Here is a 13,908-nt window from a genome sequence, read left to right as displayed (position 1 = left end):
TGCTCACGCTCTCTCCCTCTCTCAAAAATAAATAAACATTAAAAAAATAACTAAAGAATATGACAAGAACACAGGTAAAAACTAGATAATACGCAGGGAATAAAACAGGGCGCCAAAGTGAAAAGTGCCCATTGTGGCAGAGATGAAGTATTTTCAGTAAGAAATGTGCCAACAGCTTTTCAGGATAAGCAGGGGTGGAATGTCTCCTTGAAAACCAGGTTCCTGGTAAGATAACGAATTCCTAGAAAGGTCTTGAGTTCCTAGGGGAAAATATGGTGCATGGTTCAGGAGCCTCAGGCCAACCAGGGCAGGTCTGTGACAACACTTCCCGATGTGCAGAGGCCACTTTGCATTAAGAGCCCAAGTCGTGCTGGGGCTGGGGGTGGGGGGCAAAGGGCCCTGTGTCGGGGGTCCCCAGGGCCATCCCCAGGTCCGGTGATCCTTCAGGATTCACAGGACTCCACAAAGAGTCATACCCACAGCTAAGATTACAGCAAAGGACACAAAGGAAAATCAGCACAGGGACAGGGGCATGGGGTGAAGTCCGGAGAGAACCAGACACAAGCTTCCGAGAGTCTCTCCCAGTGGGTCACACAGGACATGCTTACTTCCTCCAGCGACCAGTTGTAACAACACGGGTGACGTGTTGTCTATCGGGAGGGTGCCCGAGCCTTGGGGCCCGGGGTTTTGGGGGGTTCTCTAGCATACACCGAAATCCAGATTCCAGAAGGAAAGCAGGTGCTCAGCAGAAACCACATGGCCTGAGCAGCAGTGGTTTATGGGTACAGTGAGCCCTCTTTGACACTTAGGGCAAGTTTTACGATTATAGGATACCATTTATCAGTCCAGCTCCTAGACGCCGGCTAAGGCCAGCCTCGCCCGCAGTCTCAGACCTGCTATGTGAACTCTCTTCTGCACAGACCCAGACCCCCAACCCCCACTCCATAAGACTTAAAGCTGGGCTCGTGTTGGGGTAACCCAGCAGGCCCTAATCAGAGGCAGGAAGGGACCCCAGGAATCCAAAGAGCAACACACCACGACAGGACACATCCAGGCTGCAGCCTCCCTGGCCGGTTGCTCTGGTACAAACACAGAACTAAGAAAATGATCACAGTGCGACCTGGGACTGCTGGGTGCGCGGCGCCCCGGGTCAGCACTGGAAGGAACCAGGGTCCATGGGGTCCACGCGCAACTTCAGCATCCAACAGCGACACCTTATGGCCAAGAGGAGAACTGCGACTGTTGGCAGATAACGCTCCCGGAAAATGTGTGCAGCTCTTAGAAAATGTGAAGTGAGTCCTTTGGCAAGAGATCTATGGCCAACAGGCCGGATTTTGTTAGTGAATTCCGAAGACGGTGCAAGTGTCTCTGTTGTGTATTGAATGTTTCCTGAAATAAATGGGCCTTTGGTCAGGGGCATGGGGAAGAAATAATTGAAAGCTCCCTCTTCACCTGGCATTTGGAAGCAGGAACCCCTCTGGGGACTCAGATAATCCAAGGGGGGGATATGGTCAGATTTAAATGAATGGGAAGGTACGGGTGCCAATAAATAGTTGTAAAAATAAGGCAAATGTGACAATTTCCGTAGCCCAAGTGTAGTACCGTTACGTAAACAGCATTTCTGGATTGCCTCAGTTTCCTAAACGTGCATATATGTATGTAAACAAGAAACAAAATAGACATGGACTCCTCCAACATTTTCACAGCAGTTAACTCCAGGGTCATGAAATGATGGCTCCTGCTGCTTCTTTGTACCGTGAGAAAAACCACCAAAGCTATGATCTCTTAATGCCTAGAGAGAAGCGTGCTGACGCACTGAAGGGTGGCGAGTGACTTTGTTCCTGGCCTCTTCATACGGCTCTGGATGGACTTTCCAAAGTATTCACAATGGTCCACGGGAGGGTGAAGGGAGCTTTCAAAAGGTTAAACCAGAAGCTTGGGTTCGGGGCAGGGTCGAGAGGAGGGACGGGAGACGGGAGGTGACAGGAGCGGGGAAGGAAGGGAGAAGCAAGGGGGCATTTTGCCCAAGATACTGCGACAGGAGAAGGTAGTGAGCTGGGCAGTGGCTGAGTCATCTGCCCTAGGGAGGGTTCTGGAATGTCAGCTGTGCAGGCTCAGGAAGAGCCACAGGAGGAGGCAGCCAAAGGGCAAAGATGGGAAAAGAGAACCAAGAGGAGGGAAGAGGGCTTTCCGGAGGAGGGTCCACGGGGCAGCCAAGACAGACAACTGGAGACTGAGGGGGAAAGACAGGAAGCAGGGCAGTGACCTGGGGAAAGTGGCAGAAACCAGCAAGGCCGTGAGCAAGGCTCGTATCAGGACACTTGGACAGGCCGAAGCCACAGACACAGCGGCATGGACTAGGCAGCCTGGCCACTGTGGGGAACCAGAGACATCTCTGTGGATGGTCTCTAATCTTGGGACAAGAGAAACAGGCATATTTCGCCTTTCAGAGACAAGAGCCTTTTGGCCCAAACAGACAGAAACTCCTGTGAGTCCCTGGTTCAGAAGGCGAGAAGAATGAGGGGAAGATTCGAAGCTGGCCAAGCAGGACGCACGCCTGGAACACTGCCTTTTCCCCGCATCCCCCACCGGGTGATCAAGACCAGCAGAGCCCCCTGGTCCCCGGCTTCTCAGGCACCCCGAGAGCTGGGAAAGGGTTTCAGGCTCTCAGAGGAGCCAGTTTTCCCAGAAGGAGGCGGTAGGGCTGGAGGAGGGACTTTGCACGGGCCAGAGTAGAGGTGAGGAGCGGATGTCTGCTGCGGCCGGGCGGGCCGGGCGGGCCCAGGGCAGCCCCAGCGTGCAGCTGGACCCGGAAAGTTTCAAGGAGGTCCAGGAGGTCATGTAACCACCCAGGGTCACCCAGCTGAACCACCTGGACAATTCCCAAGCCCTCCTGCCTAACCTGCCTGGCCTTGGCACCCACTGACGACACAGAAGATGACCTCTGGGGTCATGTGGAGGGTGAGGAGCTGCCCTCCACCTGGTTACCCCAACCAGAGCCCAGGAGCCAGCCCAGACTCCCGTCTATCCCCTCCTGCCCCTGGAGCCAGAAGAGATGGCAAAACTCAGAACGGGCTGTCCTCCCCATGTGGTCTGGCTCCTGATGGCCATTGTCGTCCCCCATTCCTGCTCCCGCGTCACCCCTCCTGACTGACCTGCGATGCCCCCGGACAGGCCTTCCAGGGTCTGCTGGCTGTGCCCAGGGGCTTTGGAAGAGTTCCCGGTGCCACCTCTCTGCAACCTCATATGACCCTCAGGCCCCTGCTTCTGCACCTTGGGGCCCTGATCTGTGCCCAAACCTGCCCCTCCCAACCACCTCTCATGGACAGGTCCCAGGCCTGTTCACTGTTCTGTCCTCTGTGACCACCTCGGCCCGGCCATACCATCTCTATGGAGGGAAATGAATCTTCCAAATGAGAAGGAGACCCAACGAGATGAGCCCAGAGATCCCAGGCGAGCCCTAAGCACAGCTGGCACCCAGCCATGACAGGTGGGGAGGGCCACGCAATGGTCCCTATCGGGTTCCTGCCCCCTGCTCCTCCCGCTTCCTAGTCAACAGGCTCATCTCTCTCCACGGGCTTGATGCTAGGGTGGAACCCTCACTTTGCTTCTTTTTCTTGCGTTTTGCTCAGAAAGTTCTTTCCAAATCTTTGTGATCCTTGAGTGTCTGGGAACTCAGTCCTGGCAATCTCTCCACAAGATAAGGCATACGCTCATGGGATGTTTTCATGCCCACCTAAGACCGGGCCACCTACCCACAGCTTCACAGTGCAGTCATAGGAGCCACTGAGGAGCTTTGTGTCATCCACACAGAAGTGACAGGAACTCACAATGTGCCTGTGTCCCTTCATGATTTGAAATGGGATCTGAAAAAAGGATGAGTTGAATGAGCTCAGCAAGTTACAAAATACAAGATCAACATCAAAGAGTCAATTATTTTTCTATACACTCAATGGATGACCTGAGGGGGAAACCCTAAGAAAAGAAATCCTTTAAAAAATTACGCTCAAGTCAGTTAACTTACAGTGTAGTCTTGGCTTTAGGAGTAGAACCCAGTGAGCCATCTCCTACATATGACACCCAGTGCTCGTGCCAAAAAGTGCCCTCCTTAATGCCCATCACCCACTTAACCCACTCCCCACCCACTCCCCCCACCAGCAATCCTGTTTGTTCTCTGTATTTCAGAGTCTCTTATGGTTTGCCTCCTTCTCTGTTTTTATCTAATTTCCCCCTATGTTCATCTGTTGAGTTTCTCAAGTTACACATGAATGAAATCATATGGTAGTTGTCTTTCTCTGACTGACTTATTTCACTTAACAAATAACCCCCTGGTTCCATCCACATTGTTGCAAATGACAAGATTTCATTCTTTTTTTTTTTTTTTACCACCGAGTAATATTCCATTGTACCACATCTTCTTGATCTATTCATCAGTCAATGGACATTTGGGCTCTTTCCATAAATTGGCTCTTGTTGAAAGTGCTGCTATAAACATTGGGGTGCATGTGGCCCTTCAAATGAGCATTTCTATATCCTTTGGATAAATTCCCAGTAGCATAATTGCTAGGTCATAGGGTAGTTCTATTTTTAATTTTTTGAGGAACCTCCATACTATAGGGAAAAAATCCATTTAGAAAAGCATCAAAATGGAAATAAATTTAACAAAAAAGCGTAAAACTTATACTTTGGCATCACAAAACATTGTTGAAGTCCATGGGAAAGCATCCCATATTCATGGATTAACTACTAGCTTACAATTGTTAAGATGAAAATACCTTTCAAAGTGATCTACAGACTCAGCACTCTCCCATCAAAATCCCAGCTGACTTCTTTTCCAAAACTGACAAGATTCTCAAACTTATACGGAAACTCAAGGAAAGCAAAATAGCCTACATAATCCTGAAAAAAAAACAAAGCTGAGTACTCACAAAGTGACCATTATCAAGACACTGTAGAACCGGCATAACAACATACAGGTTGATGGAACTGAACTGAGAATCCAGAAATAAGCCCTAATATTTTAGGTCAATTGCTTCCTCAACAAGAATGCCAAATAATTAAAAATGGAGAAATTCGTCTTTTCAACAGATCATGCCGACACAAATAAAACCCACCTGCAAAAGAATGAAGTTGGACTTTTGCCTCATGCCATATATAAAAATTAACTCAAAATGGATCAAAGTTCTAAAAGTGAGAACAAACCCCACAAAGCTCTTAGAAGAAAACATAGTTGCAAATCTTCTGAACTTGCATTAGACAGTGGTTCCGTAACCCAACACCACAAGCACAAGCAGCAACGACAAGGTCAAGTGGGCATTATCAAAATTTAAAACTCTTGCACCTCAAAAGACACCATCAGGAAGGTGAAAAAAACAACCCATGCAAGGGAATAAAAGTTTTGCAAATCATATAGCACATAAGGGACTTGTATCTAGAATACATAAAGAACACTTAAAACTCAACAATAAAAACATAAACACCTCAATTTAAAAATTAGCAGAAGATCTGAATAGGCATTTCTCCAAAGACGATATGTCAGTGAGCTCCATCCAGTACAAGGCAATGTGCTCAACATTATTAGCCACCAGGAAAATGTAAATCATGTTGAGATACCACCTCACACCCACTAGGATGTCTATAATTTAAAAAAAACAACAGGTAATAACAAGGGTTGGTAAGAATGTGAAGAAATTGGACTCTCATACATGGCTGGTGGGGGTGCTTAATGGTGCAGCCCCTTTGGAATGTAGCTCAGTAACTCTTCAAAAAGTTAAAACATATGTGTTGGGACACTGAGTGGCTCAGTCGGTTAGGCGTCTGACTCTTGATTTCAGCTCAGGTCATGATCTCCATGAGTTCGACTCCTGCATCAAGCTCTGTGCCGACAGCTCAGAGCCTGGAGCCTGCTTCCGATTCTGCGTCTCCCTCTCTCTCAGCCCCTCCCCCACTTGCACTCTGTCTCTCTCAAAAATAAATGAATATTTTAAAAAAGAACGAAAACATATGTCCACACAAAGACTGGAACACAAGTACTCACAGCAGCAGCATTCATAATAATTAAAAAATGGGAACAATTCGAATATCCATCCACTAATGAATGAACAGATAAAATGAGGCACATTTGCACTATGAAACATTCCCAGGCGATACAAAAGGAACAAGGACTTCTCATTTCCGGTCTGCTCTATGAGAAGCTTGGAAGCTACCACTCCGTCCTCACAACAAATCAAAACCCAAGCAACCTGAAAAATCAACAACTCTTCCTAGATTTCTCAGAGAAGCGAGCTCATAGAGCAGTCTCCCCAAACTGGAGAGACGGGCAAATACAAAGAATCCCAAGTTACAGAGCGGAGATGCAAGAGCAGCAACCTCCAGGAGACCAGTCCCAGGACAGGGAAACCTGACCTGTAACTGACAAATATGGCCAGACACTCCGTGTGGACAACTTTGAGAGTTAAAAACGCCAGGGGGACACAGTCGTGAGGGGCCCTCACATTTATGTTAGAAACTGTCTCCAGTAGCACCTGGTCTTCACAGTGAACCTCAGAGGAAAATCCCCTCGTGCTTCTGGCTGGGGGAGGAGGGGAAAGCAATCACTGTGGAATATTCCACAGCATTCTGTTCTTCTCAAGAAGCTCTGCTTGTCAGGAGAAACTCCTTAGCCAGAGCCTAACCAGCTGGGACTTTATCAGAGTCGCACTGAGCTGGGGAAGGGACATTCCCAGCCCCGGCCAGCTCTAGTCTTACACACGAGAGAAGGCAAACCCCCAGCTCCGGGCCCCTCTAGTCACCCAACCCTGCCTTCCTAAGGGTGGAGGGCAGACTGGGCAGCAAATGTGAAGCTCAAAGTGGGCACTGGCTGCTACGAGACTGAGACCTTGTGATAGGACTATAGACTTCTCCCCTCCCCCTACATCCTAGCATCACGTCACTAACGACTTCTTTTTTTTTTAATTTTTTTAATGTTTAATTTATTTTTGATACAGAAGAGACAGAGCATGAGAGGGGGAGGGGCAGAGAGAGGAGGAGACACAGAATGTAAAGCAGGCTCCAGGCCCTGAGGTGGCTGTCAGCACAGAGCCTAATGCGGGGCTCGAACCCACGAACGTGAGATCTGACCTGAGCCGAAGTCGGAGGCTTAACCAACTGAGCCACCCAGGCGCCCCAAGACTTCTTTTCAGCTGTTCCTTTTACCCAGCACATCATGTCTGACGATCAAGGGACAAAAAATTACAGTCCTACAAGGCAGCAAACATAGCTTGAAGAGACAGCACTAGCCTAACAACACAACCAGACCCAGATATGGCGAGGATGTTGGAATCACCAGCCTGCGGATTTAAAACACGTGTGGTTAATGTGCTCCGGGCTCTAATGAACGTAGCAGACGGTATGCAGTGTAAGCAGAGAGATGGAAATTCAAAGAAAGAACCAAAAAGAAATGCTACAGATCAAAAACACTATCACGGAGGAAGAATACCTTGGATTTGTTCATTATCAGACTAGACATGGCTGAGGAAAGAATTTCTGAGCTTGAAGATACATCAATAGAAACCTCCAAATCTGAAAAGCAAACAGGAAAAAAAAAAACAACTTAAAGAAACAGAGCAAACTATCAAGAAACCGGGACAACGGCAAAGCTGTAATACAGGTGTGATGAAAATACCAGAAGAAGAGAGAAAGGAAGAGAAACGTTTGAAACAATAATGACGGAGAAATTCCCCGAAATTAATTTCAAAGGCCAAACCAAGATCCGTATCCAGGAAACTCCAAGAACACCAAACACGATAAATGGAAAATAATAATAATAATAATAACACATGGGTCAAAGAAGAAACCTCAAGAGATGTTTTTAAATATTTAAAACTAAACAAAATTAAAACATGATTTATCAAAATGTGTAGGATGCAGTGAAAGAAGAGCTTGGAGGGATATTTATAGCATTGAATGCATATATTAAAAAAGAAGAAAGATCTAAAATCAATCATCTAAACCTTCACCTTAGGAAAATAGAAAAAGAAGAGCAAGTTAAATCCAAAATAAGTGGAAGAAAAGAAACAATAAGAATGAGAGCATAAATCAATGAAATCAAGAGCAGGAAATTGATAAAAATCAATGAGCCCAAAAACTGCTCTTTAAAAATTATCAATAAACTTGATAGGCCTCTAGTCAGGCTGACCAAGAAAAGAGATAACACAGTATGAATATCAGAAATGAAAGCTAGATCCCACGGGTGTTAAAAAGATAATCAAGGGGCGGCTGGGTGGCTCAGTGGGTTAAGCCTCCAACTTCGGCTCAGGTCATGATCTCACGTTCGTGGGTTTGAGCCCCACGTCGGGCTCTGTGCTGACAGCTCAGCGCCTGGAGCCTGCTTGACATTCTATGTGTCTCTCTCTCTGCCCCTCCCCCTCTCATGCTCTGTGTCTCTCTGTATCAAAAGTAAATTTAAAAGATAATCCAGGAATACTATGAAAAACTCTATTTCTACAAATTTAATCACCTGAAATGAAATAGACTAAATTCAAGTTTGAAACGAAATGGACTAATCCCATGAAAGACACAATTTGCCAAAAGTCACACAAGAAAAAATAGACAGTTTGAACAGATTTTTTTTCTAACGAAGAAATCTGAAATAGTAACTACCTTCCAAAACGGAAAGCTGCAGGCCGAGATGCGTTCACTGGTGAATTCTACCAAACCTTTAAGGAAAAAATGATGCCAATTCTCTATAATCTCTTTTGGAAGACAGAAGCAGAAAGACTACTTCCTAACTCATTCTGTGAGGTTAGCATTACGCTAATACCACAACCAGATAATGACATGATAAGAAAACTAATGTTGGTACCTAACCTTCTAATTTCTGTATAAGTCTAATTACATGAAACAGAAGTGGGGGTTTTGATTTTTTACTTTGCTTTTCTGTTTGGAGTATCATTGAAACTACTGTATTGTAAATGATGGAAAATAATTGCATATGTTAAAAAAATAAACTGTATTAAAAAAAAAAAAAGAAAGAAAACAAATGACCAATATCTCTTATGGACATAAATGCAAAAATCCTCAACAAATATTAGCAAATGAAATCCAACCATGGATAAAAAGAATTATACATCATAACAAATGGGATTTACCCCAGGCCTGCAAGGCTACTTCAATATTCAAAAATCAATTAATGTAGCTAACCAATAAGCTAAAAAAGAAAAATCACGATAATATCAATAGGTGCAGAAAAAGTATTTGACAAAATCCAATAGCCATTTGTGACTTTAAAAACTCTCAGCAAATTAGAAATAGAGGGGAACTTCTCAGCTTGCCAAATGCTATCTACAAAAACTTATGGGTGGGGCACCTGAGTGGCTCAGTCTGACTTTGGCCCAGGTCATGATCTCACAGCTCACGAGTTCAATCCCCGCATCTGTCTCACTGCTGTCAGCACAGAGTGCACTTCAGGTCCCCTGTCCTCCCTCTCTGTCCCCACCTGCTCATGATTTCTCTCTTAAAAATAAATAAAACATTTAACCAAAACAAAACAAAAAACCCTACAGTTAACATCATACTTATGGTAATGAACTCAGTGCATCCGCTGGGATCAGGCACGAGACAAAGACTTCTCCTCTCACCACTTCTTTTCCACACTGTACCCAATTCCAGTGCATTCAGTAAGGCAGGAAAAGGAAATAAGAAGTATTAGACAGGGAAGGAAGCAACAAAACTGTCCTAATGCACAGATGACATTATCACCTATGTAGAAAATCCAAAAAAATCAACAAAAACCCCTACCAGTTTTAGCAAGATTGCAGGATATGAGGTGAATATAAAATACAAAAATAAAAAATATATACATACAAAAATCAATCACTTTTTGCTATAACAGAGACAGACAAGTGGAATTTTAAATTTAAAATATAGTATTATTTACATCAGCACCCCTCCCCCCAAATTAAATATTTAGGTAAATATCGGGACGCCTGGGTGGCTCAGTTGGTTGAGTGTCCGACTTAGGCTCAGGTCATGACCTCACGGTTCATGGGTTCGAGCCCTGCATCGGGCTCTGTGCTGACAGTTAGCTCAGAGCCTGAGTCTGTCTTCAGATTCTGTGTGTGTCTTTCTCTCTGACCCTCCCCTGCTCATGCTATCTCTCTCTGTCTCTCAAAAATAAATAATAAAACACTTAAATGTTTTAAATTTTTAGGTAAATATCTAACAAAATATCTACAAGAGCTCTATGAGGAAAACTACAAAACTCTGATAAGCAAAATCAAATAAATGGAGATATATCCATGTTCATGGATAGGAAGGCTCAATATTGTCAAGAGGTCAGTTCTTCCCAAATTGATCTGTGAATTTAATGCAATCCCAGTCAAAACCCCAGCAAGTTATCTTGTGGATATTGACAAAATGATTATACCGTTTATATGGAGAGGCAAAAGATTTGGGAGAACAAAGTTAGAATACTGACACTACCCAACTTGGAGTCTTACATCTAAGATACAATAATCCAGACAGTGTAGTATTGGTGAAAGAACAGAGAAATAGATTGATGGAACAGAATAGAAACCCAGGAATAGATCCACATAAATAAATCAACTGCTCTTTGATAAAGGAGCAAAGTCAATATAATGGAGAAATGACAGTATTTCCACAAATGGTGCTAGAAAAACTGGACATCCACATGAAAACATAAATAAATAAATCTAAACATCTACCTTACATCCTTCACAAAAACGCAAAATGGATCACAGACCTAAATGTAAAATGCAAACTTGTAAATCTCTCAGAGAACAACAGAGGAGAAGATCTAGGTGATCTTGTGTATGGCAATGTTTAGGCACAACGCCAGAGGCACAATCCTTGGAAATAATTGATGAGCTGGATTTCACGAAAATTTGAAACTTCTGCTCTGTGAAAGACAATGTCAAGTGAATGAGAAGACAAACCATAGAGTGGGAGAAAACATTTGCAGAAGACACATCCGATAAAGGATTATCATCAAAAATTGTCAAAGCTTAGTAAGTTAAAGAACCCAACTTAAAAATGAGCCAAAGACTTTAACAGACACTTCACCAAAAAGCATATACATACAGGGGGCAAATAAGCATGTGAAAAGATGTTCCACATCCTGTGTCATCAGGGGGTAAGTTACCACTACACACATATGATAATGGCCAAAATCTGGAACACCGACAATACCAAATGCTGGCAAAGATGTGGAGAAGCAGGAAGTCTCATTCACTGCTGGTGGGAACGCAAAATGGTACAGCCACCTTTGAAGACGGTTTGATAGTGTCTTATAAACTAAACATACTCCTAACATATAATCCAGCAATCATTCTTCTTGGGATTTATCCAAAGGAGTTTAAAAATTTATGTCCAATCGCTTCTCGGCCTTTTGGCTAAGATCAAGTGTAAAAATTTATGTCCACACAAAAACCTGCACATAGATGTTTCAACAGCTTTATCCGTGACTGCCCAAACTTGGGAGTAATCTTGAAAAACCTGAAGATGTCCTTCAGTATATGAATGGACAAATAAACTATGGTACATCCAAAAAATGGAGTATTACTCAGCACTAAAAAGAAACGAGCTTCCAAGCCACAAAAAGACACACAAGCCATGAAAAAAAAATTCAGGAAGCTTAAATTCACATTACTAAGTGAAAGAAGCCAGTCTGAAAAGACCAAATACTGTATGCATCCAAATATATGATATTCTGGGAAAGGCCACTACTATAAAGACAGTAAAGAGGTCAGTGGTTGCCAGGGGTTGGGATGTTCGGAGGGATAATAGGCCGAGCACAGAGAATTTTTAGGGCAGTGCAACTACTCTGTTTGCACGTAATGTACGTGATGACTGTTTACATTTGTCCAAACCCATAGAGTGTACAACACCCTGAGCGAACTCTAACGTAAACTGTGGGCTTTGGGTATCATTGAGGATCATTAATTGTTTTAAATATTTCATTTAGTGAGGCATGCTGATAATGACGCGGGATATACGAGAAATCTTTGTATCTTCTCAGTTTTGCTTTGAACCTAAACTGCTCTAAAGAATAAAGTCTATTTATGATACATATATCATGTATTTATTATATACACATACATTGACTTGTATTTATTTATTTTTTTATTTTAGAGAGAGAGAGAGGGACAGAAGGAGACAGAGACTGTGAGAATCCCAAGCAGGGTTCACACTGAGCTCGGACCTACATGCCTGGCTGGACCCCACAACCCTGGGATCATGACCTGAGCCTAAATCAAGAGTCAGACTCTCACTGGACTGAGCCCCCCAGACGCCCTTATGTATGTGCTTTTAAATAAATGAGTGCCGCACATGGTGAACCTCAAAAACATTATACTAAGGGGGGAAAGCCAGTCTCAAAAGACCACAGGTTGTTTGATTCCCTTTCTATGAAAGGTCTGGAACAAGCAATTTTATAGTGACAGAGAGTAAATTCGTAGTTGCCTAGAGTTGGGAGGGTGGATTGAGGCAAAATGGGGATTGCCTGCTAATGGGTATGGATGGGGCTTCGACCACGAGACGTTCCACAGTGATCGTGGCTCCGGTTGCAGAACTCTGCGAATACACTCACACCCCACACTTTACACAGGTGACTTGTAGGATATGTGAATTACACCTCAATAAGGCAACGCTTTTAAAAGGGAGGGGGGATAGAAGGAGCAAGCCTGAAAAGGTCCACTGCCATCACCACCACCACCGCCACCCCCCCCATGGAGCCATATTACCCGGGGTCGGGGTGTGTGCCCCCCGGGACGGAGGGGTGTCACGTTGTGGGAGTGTGAAGGGACGCGAGGGAATGCGGGACACGGAAACCAGGGGCTGGGGGCTCTGCGGCCAGGCAGCGCGGAGACGCAGGCGCTGGAAGGGGACCTGGCTGGAGTGAGGCCGGCTCAGCAGGAGGTGCAGGGGGAGGGGAAGCGTGGATACCGGGCTTGCCGGGAGCGCGGGGGTGCCGGAAGGGAGGCATCCTTGGCCTCCAGGGAGCACGCAGTCGCGGGCCCGGGACTCGGCCGCCAGGGGACAGGCTCGGCTGCGGGGGGCGCAGCAAGCCGGGCGGGCGGCGGGCCCTGGCGTTGAGCAGCCGCTGGGACCCAGCCGCGTCCCGCCCCTTGTGGCCGTCGATGCGCGGGTCCCCGTCCCCGGGGCGGCCACCCCCAGCTCCCCGGGGGCAGCGGCCTCAGGCTAAAGACCGAACTCCCCGTGTCCGTTCTCTTATGGCAAAAACGGAGCTTGCTTTATGGGCAAAGAGCAGCACGGCCGCAGGCACCCCTCGAGCCCCATCGTCCTTTCCGGGGACCCTCGTTCGCGTTTGTTCTGGGCACAGTACTTTCGGGGTTCATCAAGGATAGAGACCCCGAGGCGCTGCGGAAAGACGCTCCAAACACATATTCAGAGGCCTGAGCAAAAATGGCACAGAGAGGACGGTCCGATTTTTGTCAAACCCAAAAAAGCTTTTTTTATGTGTGTGGCGGTCCTTCGCTTGATCAACACGGATGTCGTAGCCTCGTCGGGCCTTAGGCGCCGTGCGGCCGGCGGGAACCGAGTGGCCGAGACCCCAGGCCGGGAGCGAGCGCCCGTGGGCACCGCGGGGACCGCACAGCCTCCAGCGCCCGCGCCACGGGAAGGGGGGCGCCATCCAACACCCAGTGCGGCGGCCACCGCGCTTGCACCCCGGACGGCGGGGAGAGCCTCCCGGGAAGGAGGGGCCTGAGGCCGTCCCTGCCTGGAGGCTCGCAGGTCAGAGGGGGTGGGAGAACAGGGAGAAGAGGCCTGGAAGGTCAAGGTCAGATCTCTGGACTTCATCTTAAATGCACCGGGAAGCCACGGGTGGGGGTGTTGAACCAATTCTTTTAAAAATGTTATGAGGGGCACCTGAGTGGCTCAGGCGGTTGA

At 46.3% G+C, this 13,908-nt stretch overlaps 1 protein-coding gene across 1 annotated transcript in view; it reads right to left on the bottom strand.

Annotated features, from left to right (window-relative positions):
* WDR88 (WD repeat domain 88) overlaps nt 1-13,908 on the bottom strand; it is a 38,258-nt gene that overhangs the window by 20,921 nt on the left and 3,429 nt on the right. The window contains exon 2 of the mRNA XM_029925785.1: nt 3,756-3,866. Coding sequence (XP_029781645.1) covers nt 3,756-3,866 — 111 coding nt within the window. The remainder of the gene's footprint in view (nt 1-3,755; nt 3,867-13,908) is intronic.

This window comes from Suricata suricatta, chromosome 16, assembly GCF_006229205.1.
Source record: "Suricata suricatta isolate VVHF042 chromosome 16, meerkat_22Aug2017_6uvM2_HiC, whole genome shotgun sequence".
In the NCBI taxonomy this organism is placed as follows: Eukaryota; Metazoa; Chordata; class Mammalia; order Carnivora; family Herpestidae; genus Suricata; species Suricata suricatta.
The sequence above is the reverse complement of the archived record's forward strand: the minus strand, read 5'-3'. Positions and strand labels throughout refer to the sequence as shown.